Raw genomic sequence first — 15,430 nt, forward strand, 5'->3', positions numbered from 1 at the left:
AAACGTAGCTGACTGAGCCACCTAGGTGCCCTCACATGGGTCTTTTAAAGTCTCTTTTCATTGACAGTAGCGTCTGTTCCCCTTTTTGTCATTGATTTTTTGAAAACCTGAGTTAATTATCCTACAGAATTTCCTCCATTCTGGATTTGTCAGATTGCTTCCTAATGATGTCATTTAACTTGTTCCACTATCTCCTGTATTGATATCCTGGAGGTTATATTTAAAGACTTGATTAGATTTAGATTAGGTTTTATTTTGGCAATCATATTTTGTAAGTGGTGTTGTGCAGTTCATATTACATCTCATCAGGAGACAAACATTTAGTAATGCTAAGATTGAGCAGTGGGTTCAGATGGAGACAGCTTAATCCATTGTAAAGTTCCTCATCAGCCTTATACTTAATTGTTTGACCATTCATTGATGAACACTGTATGATTCAGTCATTTCATTAGAGGTTACAAAAAGGTGATTTTCTAATCCTGTCATTCCTCGTGCATTTATTGGCTAGAGTAGTTTTAAGGAGAATAACTTTCTCTCATCTACCACAACAATTTAATTACTTTAAAATACAATTCATACCAGAGAGAGAGAATAAGTGCCTAATTCATTTCCTTCAGTTATCAATTTAGAGAGAAGTTGTTACCCCAGGAACTAACATTGGCATCTAATGAGTTTCTTTTATCTTTCTCTCTTTCTCTATTTCTCTCTCCCTCATCCCCCCCTCCCCCATCCCTTTATTAGCACTATGAACTTCTGTGTAACTTTTTTCCATATGTCTTATGTAGTTGCACACATTTTTCTTGTTGGTGCTCAATCGTCCATTCAAGTTGACCATGTCCTTTTTATATTACTCCCATTAGTATGTGAGAGATTCCCTGCTTTCTGGCACAAGATAGACCAGGCTCATCTTGTATATTTCCTAACACAGACTTGGAATCAGCCATTTCTACCAAAAACTCTTGTTCTTTTTAGTGAGGAATGGTTCTTAGAGACTATAATCTGGATGCTAGGGCTTCTCATTGACATTGGATTGTAATTGCTTCTGAGCTTTTTTAGTAGACAGAATTATATCTCATTATTTTCTAATTTTTTTAAATGTTTTATTTATTTTTGAGAGAGAGAGAGAGAGAACATGAGTGAGGAGGGGCAGAGAGAGAAGGAGACAGAGAATCCGAAGCAGGCTCCGTACTGTCAGTGCAAAGCCTGATGTGGGGCTCGAACCCATGAACTGTGAGATCATGACCTGAGCTGAATTATAAATAAATTATCAAATAAATAAATTATCAAAAGCCAATATCCTCAAGGGTAGTAAGGTTGAAATGACACTTAACCGACTGAGCCACCCAGGTGCCCCATCATTATTTTTAAAGTAAGCAAATATATCTAGATTAAAAACAAAACTTCTTGCCTATATTGAGGAGGCCAAGTGTTTGTTGAATGACATTTTATAAAACTTTTCCAACTACTACCTGACATTGTTTGCTTCCAGCAAAAACAAAAGTCATTTTTGCCCTTATGTGATATGTGTTCTTGAGATATTCTTGCACAAGCTCTTCTAGCCGTTGGTTTTTTTTTTTTTTTTTTGGTATAATATTTACTGTAGCTCACTTCTAGATGAGACAACTGCTCTTACATTCTAGCTTTTATTAAATTTGAAAGTGATCTTAGATGCTGTGATTTTTTGAATAAGCATGCATCTATAGTAGTGTGCCTTCTCCAAACTAACATAGTTCTTTAGAGTCTAGACTGTATGATACAGACTACAAATCAAGGAAGGAAGATGTAATTCAATTCTATAAAATAGTGATTCAACATTTACTGGATTAATCTTTCCATTAGCAACCTGACATGAATTAGTCATTGTGGAGGCATAGTGATTCATTGTGGTCCCTGGCCTTGGGAACTTTTTTCTTAAGTGGAATAGGATAGATGAGATATTTATTCTGTACCAAGAATAAGGATATTAATGTTATTGAGATTTGAAACTTCAGATAGGCTTAATTTGTGGAGCACATTTGTATATAGTAGGCAATAAATTATCAAAAGCCAATATCCTCAAGGGTAGTAAGGTTGAAATGACATATGTGAATTATAGATCCCTTAAAGGGTACTGAGTAAAATTAAGGATTTCTCTGTCTATCCCAATGTATTGCTAACTTTAAGAAACTCATCTCAGAGAATGACATTTTCACTCTCAGGCACAAACTAGTGGGATGCAACCAGTGTTCTGACCAAGAGGAGTATTTTAAAAAATATTTTCTTAGTTCTCAAAAATAAATAGTATATCACAGATGGTTCCAATACACTTCACCCAATGAAAGGAAAAAGAGAACTAATTATACACAAAAGTTGGGAGTATAAACTTTTAGTAGATAGTCTCAGTTTGGAAATTGGATTAAGAAATGAGAAAATGTTGGCTGGAGATCATATAGCCTTTTGTGTAAGCCAGAGTTTGACTTTCATTAGAGTTCTAGTATTAAGAATTTCAGTCAGAGTTTGAAACTTATTACCTTCATTATATGCCTACTTTGTGCAAAATATTATGCTAAGAACTCTTTGGAAATTGAGGTGGGGATGGAGAAAAGTAACAAGATACAGACACCATATGGAGATGGGGGTAGAGGAGGAGAGGAGAAGGTAACGAGAACAGGAAGGTAACAAGGAGAATGAAGTTGTTTGAAATGACGTGAAGAAAACAGATTTATAACAATTTATTGATGATGTCACCTAGTACAGATTGAAAAAAGTGCTAAATTGGTATTACAGATAAGCTGTTGTAAGAATACGAAGGGGAGAGAGAATAGTCCTGAGTGGTAGGTGATTGTGAAAGACTTCAAGGAGGAGGGGACATTAAACTAAAGCCTTGAAAGATGGGAGAGAATCTTAGAGGAAGAAGCGTAAGAAGGACATTCTAGGTTGAGAGAATGGCGTCCTCCAAAGAGATAGGGAGTGGGATGAGAAATGAAACTGGGAAGTTAAGTTTAGGGCCAAATTACAAAAGTCCAGAAATATCTCAGTAATAATAAGCCTAGATTTTAATGATGTTTGCTCTTTATCTAGGCCAAGTCTTTATCTCATACTCTCCAGAGTACTCTACCAATAAACAAGTGTTCTCCTTCACACTTTAGAAAATACACCCCTCTTGGGGGCGCCTGGGTGGCTCAGTGGGTTAAGCGTCGGACTCTTCGTTTTGGCTCAGGTCCTGATCTCACGATTTCGTTGAGTTCGAGCCCCATGTTAGTACGGAACCCACTTGGGATTCTTTCTCTTTCCCTCCTTGTCTGCGCCCTCCCTTGCCCCTGTCTCTGTCTCTCTCAAAATAAAGAAATAAACTTAAAAAAAAAAAGAAAGAAAATACACCCCTCTTTATGACATTTTAACATTTTTTCCATCTATAACTCTACTATGTGTACCAGCAGGCTGATTTTCAAGTTCTTTGGTAAGAGAAATTATTAACACTGTAAATAGGCATTTTTAAATATTCTTCAAATAATCATGCCTATCTGAATACATTAGCATTTAATGTTAATATGAATTATTCAGGGAATACTCACAGGACATTTATAAATAGTATTCAGCATAAAACAGACAAAAATGAATAAATATTACCCTAGTTTACTGAATCCTCTCAAATATCCTTATTTACCATTTCCCCTATTGTATTTGTAGATTTGATTTTGCAAAGTATCCTGTTTCCTAAGTTGTGGGAGAGAGATTTTATTCTTGAATCTGAATTTCATGTAGATCTTACCTTATAAAAAACAGTGCATTATTTTTTATTGCTCAACAAATGTTATCACTTACATTTGGTGAGTTATATCTTGAAGTTTTGTGTAAGAGTGGTTTTGCTTTGATTTTCATCTATTCAGTTTTCTTATCCGTTCATTTCAGTTCTCATTTGTTCAGTGGTCTTTTTTGCTTCTTAAAAGTATTTTTTTTGTTAGAATTTTTCTAACTTGCAGAATTCATGGTAAATTTGAAAGATTATGCAGTTCCTTCATGGATATCATTTTTCTTCTGTTCTCAACATTATAGGAAAGCACTTTTCAAGAATTGAGATCATTTGAGTTTTTTCCCAGGGGGCTTTGTATTAGAACCACAAAAATTAATATTGTATTTAACTGAAGTGAAAGGATAGAAGTTTTTTATCCTACACTACTCACTTCCCAGTCTTCTACAATTGTATCTGCCTTTGTTCTGTTCCTTTACTATTTATCACACAATTGTCAACTGTATTATTTAATACTGGACTTGTTTTACTTGAGCTACTGTTGTTCATTTTCTTGAAACCTTACAATACGCTGGAATGTAACTCAAACCTAGATTTATTTCAGTGTTGAATTTGACACTTGAGGCATTGTTATTAAATTAGGAAAGGAACAGATTAATGTGCCCATCCTGAACGGTTTCCTACAGTAGACATTGTGTTTTTCTAGTGCAGTTTTTGCTACGAGCAGTAATTCATGAGATCAGTGAGTTAGTCAGTGCACAGCTATTTATTATTGGTCATCTACAATATACAAATCAACTATATGTGCACGCAATATCTATCCTTACCTTCTTCCTGAACTCCAGATGCGCATATTCTACTGCCAAGGAGACATCTCTACTTAGATAGCAGGCATCTCAAAGTTAACACGGTTAGAAACAAACTTCCAGTTTTTTCACTGACCTGTACCTCTTCTAGTTTACTCATCTTAAAAATTGGCACCACCCTCTACCCAATTATTTGGGCCAAAATTTTGGGAGCCGTTCTTGAATCCTTTGTTTCCTTCACCCCAAATTTGTTCCCTGCTCTACCCCACCACCTACAACATCAGCAAGGCCATTGACTCTTCCTACGGACAATATGCGTGATGTGCACACAGGCCTTTCCTGCACTCCTGCTACCCCAGTCCAGGCCACCGTCGTCTCCAGCTGGACTTCTGCTCCTGCTCCTAACTCCCCAGTTCATTTTTCCCTCTTTTATAATAGATTCTCCACAGATACCTAGAGTGATCTTTTTAAAGCATATATTCGGCCGTGTTCATGTCTCACTTTAAACTCTCTAAAGGCTTCCTCCCACACTTCAACACCACACTCCTAACCTTAGCCTATAGAGCTGTATGTGATCTGGCCCCCGCCCTTTTCCACTCTTGCCTCATTTCACACCATTCCCTGCGTTTCCCCTACATTCCAGCCACACTGGCCTTACTTTTCTCTAACTCACCAAACTGGTTCTTGCCTTGGAACCTTTGCACAGTTAGTTCCCTTTACCTGGAATGCTTTGCTCCTTCCCTGACCACTCAGTCTAAAGTAAAGTAAATTAAGTTGTTGCACCCTGTAGTATACGTATTTTAATGTCTTCAGTTTCATAGCACTTCTCAGAATGCAAAACTTCTTTTCATTGTTTATAATCTGCCTCTTCTCCCCACTAAATAGTATTCCCACTAAAAAATACGACTTTAGGAAGGCAGTGACCTGTGTACTTACTAATGTATCCCCAGCATCTGGAACAGTGCCAGACACATCGTAAATAGTCAGTGGGTATTGAATGAACAGTGTTTGAATGGACTGTGACAAATGTTACCTATGTGTCCCTTAACAGCAGTATTGAAATGGTTCTTTTGATACCATTAATATTATTTTATTAATAGGATAACAGAGCTCTCTATTTCTCTCTTGTTTATGCTTTAGATATGAAGCCCCACAGATCGCCTTACGTTGTGGGATTATGCTGAGAGAATGTATCCGACATGAACCACTTGCCAAAATCATCCTCTTTTCTAATCAGTTCCGAGATTTCTTTAAGTATGTGGAGTTGTCAACATTTGATATTGCTTCAGATGCCTTTGCTACTTTTAAGGTAATTTTTTTTTAATCAGCTAGTTCATTTCGTTTCAGCATTTAGTTAAAGTCAATTGGCCTCCAAAGAGACAGTTTAATTAAAACGCAGAAAAAGCTATTCCTGAGGCCTGAGTATAACCGACTGTGAATTACGACACAAACCGCAAGAGCATCGATAATGCATTCTATTAGACCGATCTATTATGCATTCTATTCACATTGTGGAAAAAAAACAACTCAAAATACTGGTCACACACTCATACAGAATGAATTGCAATATATAAATGTAGTATTCTATGCAAAGCATGCTTTCATTTATGTTAAAAACAAAGGGTATAAGCTGTCACTTAAGGTGCACTGAGTACCTCTGCAAGGTTATCAGGGAAGCAGGAACAGTGTTTACCTGCAGGGAAGGGAACTGGGTAGCAAAGGGAGCTGGAGAATGATATCTTTGAACATGAAGGACATCACATTACCTTATCAATGTAATTATAAATTCCCCTACAGTGAAACAAAATACTAAGAAATGATACTTTTTTTCCATAATCATCTATATTCTTATAAACTTATAATCTACTGTTACTTATAGGTAATAAATTTAATCTTAGTTTTTAAATTAAAAAATTTTTTAATTGTTATAAAATAACATACAACATGAAATTGCCATCTTACCGTTCTTTAGTGCACAGTTCAGTAGTGCTAAGTATATTCATATTATTTGTGCAACTAATATCTATTAGATAACAATGCTCCATTTCCCCCTCCTCCCAGTGTCTGGCAACCACCATCTACTTTTGGTTTCTGAGTTTGACCATCAAAAAGATGTTCAGAGAGCATATTAGAAATAATGTAGCTAATTTGCAAACTAAAATACTAGAACTTATACATCCAATGAATGATATCACCTTAAAGGTCCTATCTTAGAAAACGATTTCCTTTTTCTTATGATCCTGCCATTATTTAATATATTTTGAAACTGGTATCATTGTCTGTGGCATGTTCATTTTTCAGTAATGTCAAATGTTTATCCTTCAAGGGCAGATAAAGGTTTTGGAAACAGCACAAGGCTATTTGACATTCAGGTTCATGGGTCAAGTGGGTGATCTTGGTAGCTAGAACTGTTTTTGGTTTTGGTAATAATAATGAGATTGATAATAAAAATAAAATTTATTTTTAAAATAAATTTCTAAATAATAGTAAAATAATAAAATAATAAATAATAATAAAAATTCTAAAATAGAGTCTGATTTTCTTCAGCGCATACCAAATTGCCTCTGAAGATGATTTTAAAAGAGGAATTCTGAAAATATTTTAAGCTGACGATGTAACAGCATCATTGACCAAAAACAAAAAAAAAGTCAATTACAAATAGATAAGACTCATTCAAATATATATATTCAGATTTGTTTCTATAAAAGCATTTTGGGGCGACTGGGTAACTCAGTTGGTTAAGTGACTGACTCTTGATTTCGGCTCAGGTCATGATCTCACAGTTCATGAGATCGAGCCCCATGTCAGCTCCACTCTGATGGCATAGAACCTGCTTGGGATTCTCATTCTCTCTCTCTCTCTCTCTCTCTCTCTCTCTCTCTCTCTCTCTGCCTCCCTTTCTCCCTCTCCCTCTCTCTGCCCCTCCCTGCCCAGCAATCACTCTATCTCAAAATAAATAAACTTCAAAAAAATAAAATAAAAAGCATTTCAGCAATTTACTTGCTCCATTTACATCATTCCAGATTTACTTCCACATTTTTTAGGATATAAATATATATTTTTACTTAATTGTAATACATGTATGGCTTTTTATTTTTATATATTACCTTAAATACTTATTTTAACAGTATTGACATAGTCCATATACCAATATTAGTAAATACTTTAATCTTATTACTTTATGTAAATGACTTGAAAGTTTTCTAGGACCTGGACGATAAATAGTATCTTTTTTTCTAATGTTTATCTATTTATTTCAAGAGGGAGAGAGAGCACACATTAACAGGCAAGGGAGGGGAGAGAGGGAGGAAGAGGTTGGGGCTGAACACTAAGGAGAGTTGCCTCGTGGATGGAGGAAAGGGTAGCAAGGGTGACAAGCATGGGTGTGTGCTCAGAGTGCTGTCAGACCTGGAGCCTGTTCTGTTTGACAGGCTACTTGGTCTCACCCAGCAAAGCAAAAGTATGGTGGCTACAGATGAACCTCCCAAAGTATATCTAACAGCACATGGTGAGAGAGGCCTTGATGCATGAAATCTGTTGAATGACATTTAACACAAAAGATGATTCCATTTCTTCCTGGCAAAATGTCTGTGCCTAGATAACTAAGGAGATGTTTTCTATCAATAGCACAGTACCATTCTTTCCCCCTTTTCTATCTGATGACTCTGCTATCATGGAAACAAAGTTGGCTCCTTTTTTGAAAGACTGTATGTAAGTGAAGCTTCACAAATAATTATAAACAAAGAACAAACTCTAACGGAGGGAAAAAGTAAATAGAAATGTATGTACTTTTCAAAATTTCCCCAAAGATTTTTCAACATTTAATAGAATAAACTATATTGATAATGTCTTGCTATCATATGTTCAACCCAATTTAATTTTCAGTACAATTTGGATATCAAAAGTAAATTCATGTTTTAATTTGTACCTCAGCATATTTTCCACTGAACTTAAGTCAAGCGTCTGAAAATCTAAATAAGCATAAAAAGTTTTATAGTATGCTAACAATATTGGAAATGCCAACTTTATGTATTTTTCCAAAATGCTGTGGTTACTATAGTAGAACAGTGACCATAAGTCACTTTTTCTTTTTAGGCAGATGGCTGAGGGGTTTTGGTTGTTTGGTTGGTTTGGTGTTGGTCTGATTTTAATTTGGTTTTATATTTTGTTTTTAACCTCTTAGACTTACCTTTTTTGTTTTGAGCTCCAACAGCCCTCTGGCTGTTGCCCAGTCTAATCATTAATGTTTTAGCACTGTTTATATTTTTGTGGCAGTGTTGTCTACAAATTGTCCTTTCCCCAAAAGCACACCTAACAATCAGAATTTCTTTCATCCCTCCTTCCAAGAATTCACATGACAGAAGGGGTCTGAATTCCACCTCCCTCTGCCACCTGACTGGCACTATGTCCTTGAGCAAATAGTTAACCTTAGAGTTTCATTTTCTCATCCGTGAGATGAAGAAAATAATCCCTGCTTTGCAGAGTTGCTGTGAAGATTAGAAATAATGTGTGTAAAGTGCTCTGCATGCTCCTGGGCGCAGAGTAAACCCTCCATAAATGGCAGCTGCTGCCTGGCCCATCAACTGCCATGTCCCTGCCATTGAGTGTGTCTCTGTCACTCCACCCCGTGTCGCCCAAGCTGTGCAGAAGTCACTCCCATATCAATATCAGATAATCTTTAGCATAATACCTAGACTATGCAAAGCTTAGTCTTGTCAAAACAGAATTGTGAAGAGGTGGGATGAAAGGGTACACTGTTTCAAATAATATTTAAAATTGTATTTTATTAAAAACATTTTTTTTAACGTTTATTTGTTTTTGTGACAGAAAGAAAGACCGTGAGTCGGGGAGGGGCAGAGAGAAAGGGAGACACAGAATCAGAAACAGGCTCCAGGCCCCGAGCTGTATGCATACAGCCCAAAAGGCAGATGCTGAACCTGACTGAGCCACCCAGGCACCCCAATAGTTTTTAAAATTTTGAATTATTTAAAATTTGAACTTTATTTTTCTTTGCAACTTTCTGCTTTTTCCTTTTTGGGTAGGATCCTACCTGTTTTATTTTTCCCACTGTTCTATGATCTACAATGATGCAGCAATTATATTTAGTTTTGTATTATATGTATATATGCATGGGTGTATGTATAGACTGTTCCTCCAGTTGTGTGCACGTATTTATTATGAACAGAAATTTGAGGGTATAGCTATGAATATACACACATGAGTGTGAGAGAAAGTGTGTGTGTGTGTGTGTGTGTGTGTGAGAGAGAGAGAGAGAGAGAGAGAGAGAGAGAGAGAGTCATTTACTGGCTGTACCCACCATGTACCTGTGCTAGAGGAATTCTACCCCACCTTATTTTATTTTTCTATTATTGGATATGCAAGTTATTTCAAGTTTTTCCCCCTTGGAATTTGAAGTTGCTGCTACTAACAGGACTCCCTCCTGATGCCTCTGTTTTTGGAGTACCACTAATGCACAGTGAACGGAAACCTTCCCACGCAGTGCGTATCTGCACAGCGCTCTGTCTGCTGCTGTGCAGACCTGTAGCCATGAGAGCACACAGTCTCCACGCTCAAGCCTGCCCACTGTTGTTACAGGCGGATCCAGTGTCTACGCAGCCCTTTCTAACCGGGGTCAGCTCTGAAAATCACTGATACTCTGAAGAGGTCAGGGAAGCGGGTGTCCGAAAACTAGGGACCCTAAAGAATGCCGTGGGACTACCTTATTCTTCTGGGGGCCCCGGATACAGGAACTCATTTGAATTTTGACCTCAGACAGACCAGGAATGAATTGCTGTGGAGGGTTTTCCCATTTTAAAATTCCACTTCCAGAACAGCACTGAATGTTCTACTGGGAAAAAGAAGTACAGCTTTCCACTGATAGGCTCAGCGGTCACTCAATGTATGATGATAAGTAATGAAGTGAAATCAATAGCTAGTCTCATTGTTCTTGAACTTGAAAATTACAGTGCAAAATGCTTTAAATATTTTACTTGGTATTAAAATAGAAACAGGTGAGTTTTGCCATTGCTGCTACCTTCCTGTTCTCTGTGAATTTATGTTGTGGATCTTCTATATGCTTTTAGGTAGTTTTAATTAAATGTGTATTAAAGTATAAGAACTTATTTTGGAAAACTTTAAAATTCTTGTTATGTTTTTAATTAAATTCTACATTCTACCTAGACAGGATATTTAGCCTGTAAGCGTATAAAAGGGATTAGGTGAGGTTTGTTTTCTTTCAACATTAAGGTGAATTAAGGATATAATTTAGGTGTGAGTTGAAGACAGTCAAACGTTCCTTTATGCTTTTGTTCAGTTTTCTGAGAGCTATGCCTGTCATAAGACCAGTCTGCTTGTCTTCAGCTTTGAAAGCGGGCATTGTGCTACTTAGTCACCGCAGTCCTTGCACAGCACCTCACAGCCCATCAACCCGGGGGCAGGTGGATCCTGGGATGGCACAGTTAAGTGTCATTCTTGTGCTTCTCAGCAGCCTAGGCACCTCCATTTTAAACGTGGTTAAGGAAAAAAAACTAAAGGTTGACATTCCTGAAAATCTTTTAAGTTAACTAATGAGATACAGTTTTAAGACATTCAGAATTCTTTAAAAAAAAAAAAAAAGCTATCGGGGGCACCTGGGTGGCTCAGTCGGTTAAGCATCTGACTTTGGCTCAGGTCATGATCTTACAGTTTGTGGGTTCGAGCCCCATGTCGGGTTCTGTGCTGATGGCTCAGAGCCTGGAGCCTGCTTCAGATTCTGTGTCTCCCTCTCTCTGCCCCTGCCCCTACCCCACTCTCACTCTCTCTCTCAAAAATAAATAAGCATTAAAAAAATTAATATATATATATATATATATATATATATAGCTATTAACAATATTTCAAAAAGATCATCGTACAGCTTATTTGGATTTTATTATATCATAATCACAGGGTAGCCATGGCCTGAAGAAATATACTGTAGACCCCCTTACATAGGTGCCATCTGTTTCACTAAATTATTCCTATCATAAATCTAACAATGATATGAACTAAAACACTTTATTGTTTTTAACATGAAACACATTTGCATTTCACATCTTAAACTAAGAATGGAAATAATTTTGTGGTATAAAGAAAATATTCTTCAGAAACTTTTATGTTTCAAGTGACTGGACTTACATAATTCTTAGAAGGAAATACCAGGTTTGTAAAATTTATTAGCTATAATAATTTTATTTCACTTAACTGTTCTTTTTCTAGGATTTACTAACGAGACATAAAGTGTTGGTTGCAGACTTCTTAGAACAAAATTATGACACTGTAAGTAGAAGTCCTTTTTAAGATTTTACCTCTTTCTCTCTTCTCCCGTCTCTCTCCTTCTTAGATCTATGGATACTGGCTCCTATTTATGATCCACAACAGACACCAACCATGGTCCACCATGCGCCCAATTCCTCCATTTACCTGGAAGCCAGGTCATCAGGAAACTGTGGAAAATTGAGGGCTTTCTTATTTTTCACACCTCTTCCTGTTGTATCAGCTCCAAAAAAAGACTGGTACCTGCTCACTTTGATCGTGATTTAAGAGCATCCATGTTGCCCTTATGAGGCAGTAGGTAGGGGCACCTGGGTGGTTCAGTCAGTTGAGCATCTGATTTCAGCTCAGGTCATGATCTCACGGTTTGTGAGTTTGAGCCTCACATTGGGCTCGCCACTGTCAGCGCAGAGCCCACTTCAGATCCTCTGTCCCACCTCTCTGTCCTCCCCTGCTCATGTTCTCACTCAAAAATAAACAAACACTTAAAAAAAGAAGAGGCAGTAGGTAATCATAAATGGAAGAGCACTCCACCCTCACTAAAAAATAAATCATTTTACTTGCTTGATAATTAGTTTTACTTACTAGTAGAAATACCAGTTCCCTTCTCAAATGGTGAATCCAGCCCATCCTTTTGAGATTCAGCTGAAACATGACTTTTCTAGGAAGCTTTCCCTAATCCCACCTGTCCACATGCATGCATGCACAATTACCCCGCCCCCACTGTTCACGTGGTATTATTATGGAGTGTCTGTACCTTCCTGGCTGGTTCCTGAGCTCCCTGAGAAGCAGGAACCCTATCTGTCAAACACAGGGTTCAGAGCCTGCTTGCCTGGCTTCAAGACCCAGCTCTGCCTCTTATTAATTGTGTTACTTTGGGTAAGGTAATTTGGGTAATTTTGCACCTACTGCAAAATGAAGATATTAATAATACCTACCTCAATGGGTTGTTTGTAGGAATTTGTAAAGATTTGGAACAATTTTTTTAGGATAATACCATATTAATCCCTCAGTATTAATTTTTGTCGTTATTACTTATATCCCTAATACCTAACTCAATGCCGTACAATGGTGGTGTTCAACGAGTATTGGATAAATAGATATATCCAAGAACAGCTATGCTTTTGCTAAATACATAAGCAAGAGAAACAGCATGATTAAAGTGAACATGGCACAAACCTAAAAGAGAAATTGTAAATCTTGATCTAGTGTTGGTTCAGATGCTCTAGACCAGTGATGTCCCACTGAAATAAAAGCCACTGTATAATTTAAAAATTTGTAGTTAGCTACACAAATAGGTAAAAGGAAACACATGACTCTGTGAAGATACAGAATACCCTCCCTGTCACTTTCCTATAGCTTCACACATCCAAATCACAGAAATTCAACTATGTCTCTTTTATTCATATATTGTTTACGTATTTTCCTTTGAGATTAAGAATTAGCAGGGGCGCCTGGGTGGCTTAGTCGACTAAGTGCCCAATTTTGGCTCAGGTCATGATCTCATGGTCCGTGGGTTGGAGCCCTTCTGTCAGCTCTGGGCTGTCAGCTCAGAGCCTGGAGCCTACCTCAGATTCTGTGTCTGTCTCTCTGTGCCCCTCCCCCACTCATTCCCCCCCTCAAAAATAAACATTAAAAAAAATAATTAGCAATGTAATCATGAAGTCAAAATTGATTTTCATATCCTAAAATTATCAAGAAAATATTTGTGGGATCAACTGGAGTACTTAGATCTAAATGCAAAACATGAAGGGAGAATAATTTTTATTGCCAGCAGTATCCAAAAGCTTCTAGACCAAAAGAAAATGGCATATTTTTAAACTAAGGAAATGAGCTATTATTATAGTTTGGTTGATCAGAAACTGCAGATGCTAGATGGAATGTTAGAGACTCATTAGATGTACCTTATAATAAGTGAAAACGGGAGAGCTAAGATAGTTTATTACAAAACCCGTGGTATCAACTACTGATCTTTTCTATAGAATGAGTGATGTACATGTGTTGAGTAACACTGCTTTGCATTCAGGACATAGTACATAACAATTTGGGAGACTGTAAACTCATTCTCCTTGATCCCTTATTTACCTAATTTTTTTCTTTGTATCTATAGTCACTTCTTGTGTAATTTGGTAGCTTTGTAGACACGGAGGCTGCTGCACCAACCTGAACACCAGCTCTGAGAGCTCATGCCCCCTCAGATATTTCATACTTCCTGAGTTTCATATTTTTTTGGCAGTAAACCATGAGATGGGAGCACACTGATATATATGACTCTAAAATAATGAAACTGGCATCTTGGGGAATGTCATACCTTATACATGTGTTTGAAGTTTCTGGTTACATGTGATTTCACTCATGTGGAATTTACAAAACAAAGGGAATGAGAAAAGAAAGAAAAATAGAGAGAGACAAACCAAGAAACATACTCTTACTTGTAGAGAACAAACTGATGGTTACCAGAGGGGAGTTAGGTGGGGAAATCGGGGAAATTGGAGTTGGGGATTAAGGAGGGCACCTGTCCTTACGAGCACCGAGTGATGTGTGGAAGTGTTGAATCACTATATTGTACACGTGAAACTAATATAACACTGTATGTTAACTAAATTGAAATTAAAATTTTTAAAAACTTACCACAAAGTTTGATAAATTTAATGTCCCACAAAATCCTCTTCAGTTTCATGACAGAATAAATTAAACTTACTGTTTAGTACAAACAATAAGCCCTTCATATAAAAGAGTCTAATTATTATGACTTTAATGTGAACTAGATGCTTTCTTTTTAATATTTATTTATTTTTGCGAGAGAGAGAGAGAGACAGGAGAGAGAGGAGGGGCAGAGAGACGGCGGGGGGCAGCGGGGGGGGGGGTGTCAGAGGACTGGAAGCAGGCCCTGTGCTGACAGCAGAGAGCCTGATACGGGACTCAGACTCAGGAACCGTGAGATCATGATTTGAGCTGAAGTCGAACACTTAGCTGACTGAGCCACCCAGGTACCCCCCAATGTTTTTACTTTCCACTTTCTTAATTCCCAGTTGGTAGTTATCATCTGTGTGCACTGCTTGCCCTCATTGCACACGTGCACACACACCTCACCCTCAACCCTCTGAGGACCAGGACTGTTTTGTACCTTCCTCAGCCCCTGGACTCTCCTGCTTCAGTTCTCTGTTGGGCTCACTCCTCCCACCTCAGTGGTCCCTGAAGCATGTCCTTGCCTGGTGGGAGGTTGACGCTGAGCTTCCCCCACCTGTGGCACTCTATGTGAAACTAAAGGGCCCAGTAGTGGAGAGTAGTTGACAGGCACACTGGGAAACGGGGGCCTCAAACACCAGCACCCTCCAGCTTCTGGGGACAGGGAAGTCCTCCAGAGAGGCCAGCTGGGATGAGATTAGCATGGCCATTGTGCAGCAAAAGTTGCCCCGTTTCTCTATGTGTCTGCTATGAACTTGACACTTTGATTCTTTATGGGGTACCAAGTGGAGCTCTAAGTATATTTAATCTTTTCCTAAATTATTCATGCACTAGTAGCTACCAGCAATGCTACCTGAACAAATGACATGAAATGTGTTGTTTTGCTACCCACTTGATAGATGAATTAGTAGATCTT

The 15,430-nt window shown here is 37.7% G+C and overlaps 1 protein-coding gene across 6 annotated transcripts in view; it reads left to right on the plus strand.

Annotated features, from left to right (window-relative positions):
- The window catches only part of CAB39L (calcium binding protein 39 like), a 127,002-nt gene that overhangs the window by 80,684 nt on the left and 30,888 nt on the right, over positions 1-15,430 (plus strand). For all 6 annotated transcript variants that reach the window (XM_042913623.1, XM_042913467.1, XM_042913706.1 and 3 more), the window contains 2 exons: positions 5,677-5,845; positions 11,773-11,832. In XM_042913623.1, coding sequence (XP_042769557.1) covers positions 5,677-5,845; positions 11,773-11,832 — 229 coding nt within the window. The remainder of the gene's footprint in view (positions 1-5,676; positions 5,846-11,772; positions 11,833-15,430) is intronic.

The sequence above is a fragment of the Panthera leo genome, chromosome A1 (assembly GCF_018350215.1).
Source record: "Panthera leo isolate Ple1 chromosome A1, P.leo_Ple1_pat1.1, whole genome shotgun sequence".
In the NCBI taxonomy this organism is placed as follows: Eukaryota; Metazoa; Chordata; class Mammalia; order Carnivora; family Felidae; genus Panthera; species Panthera leo.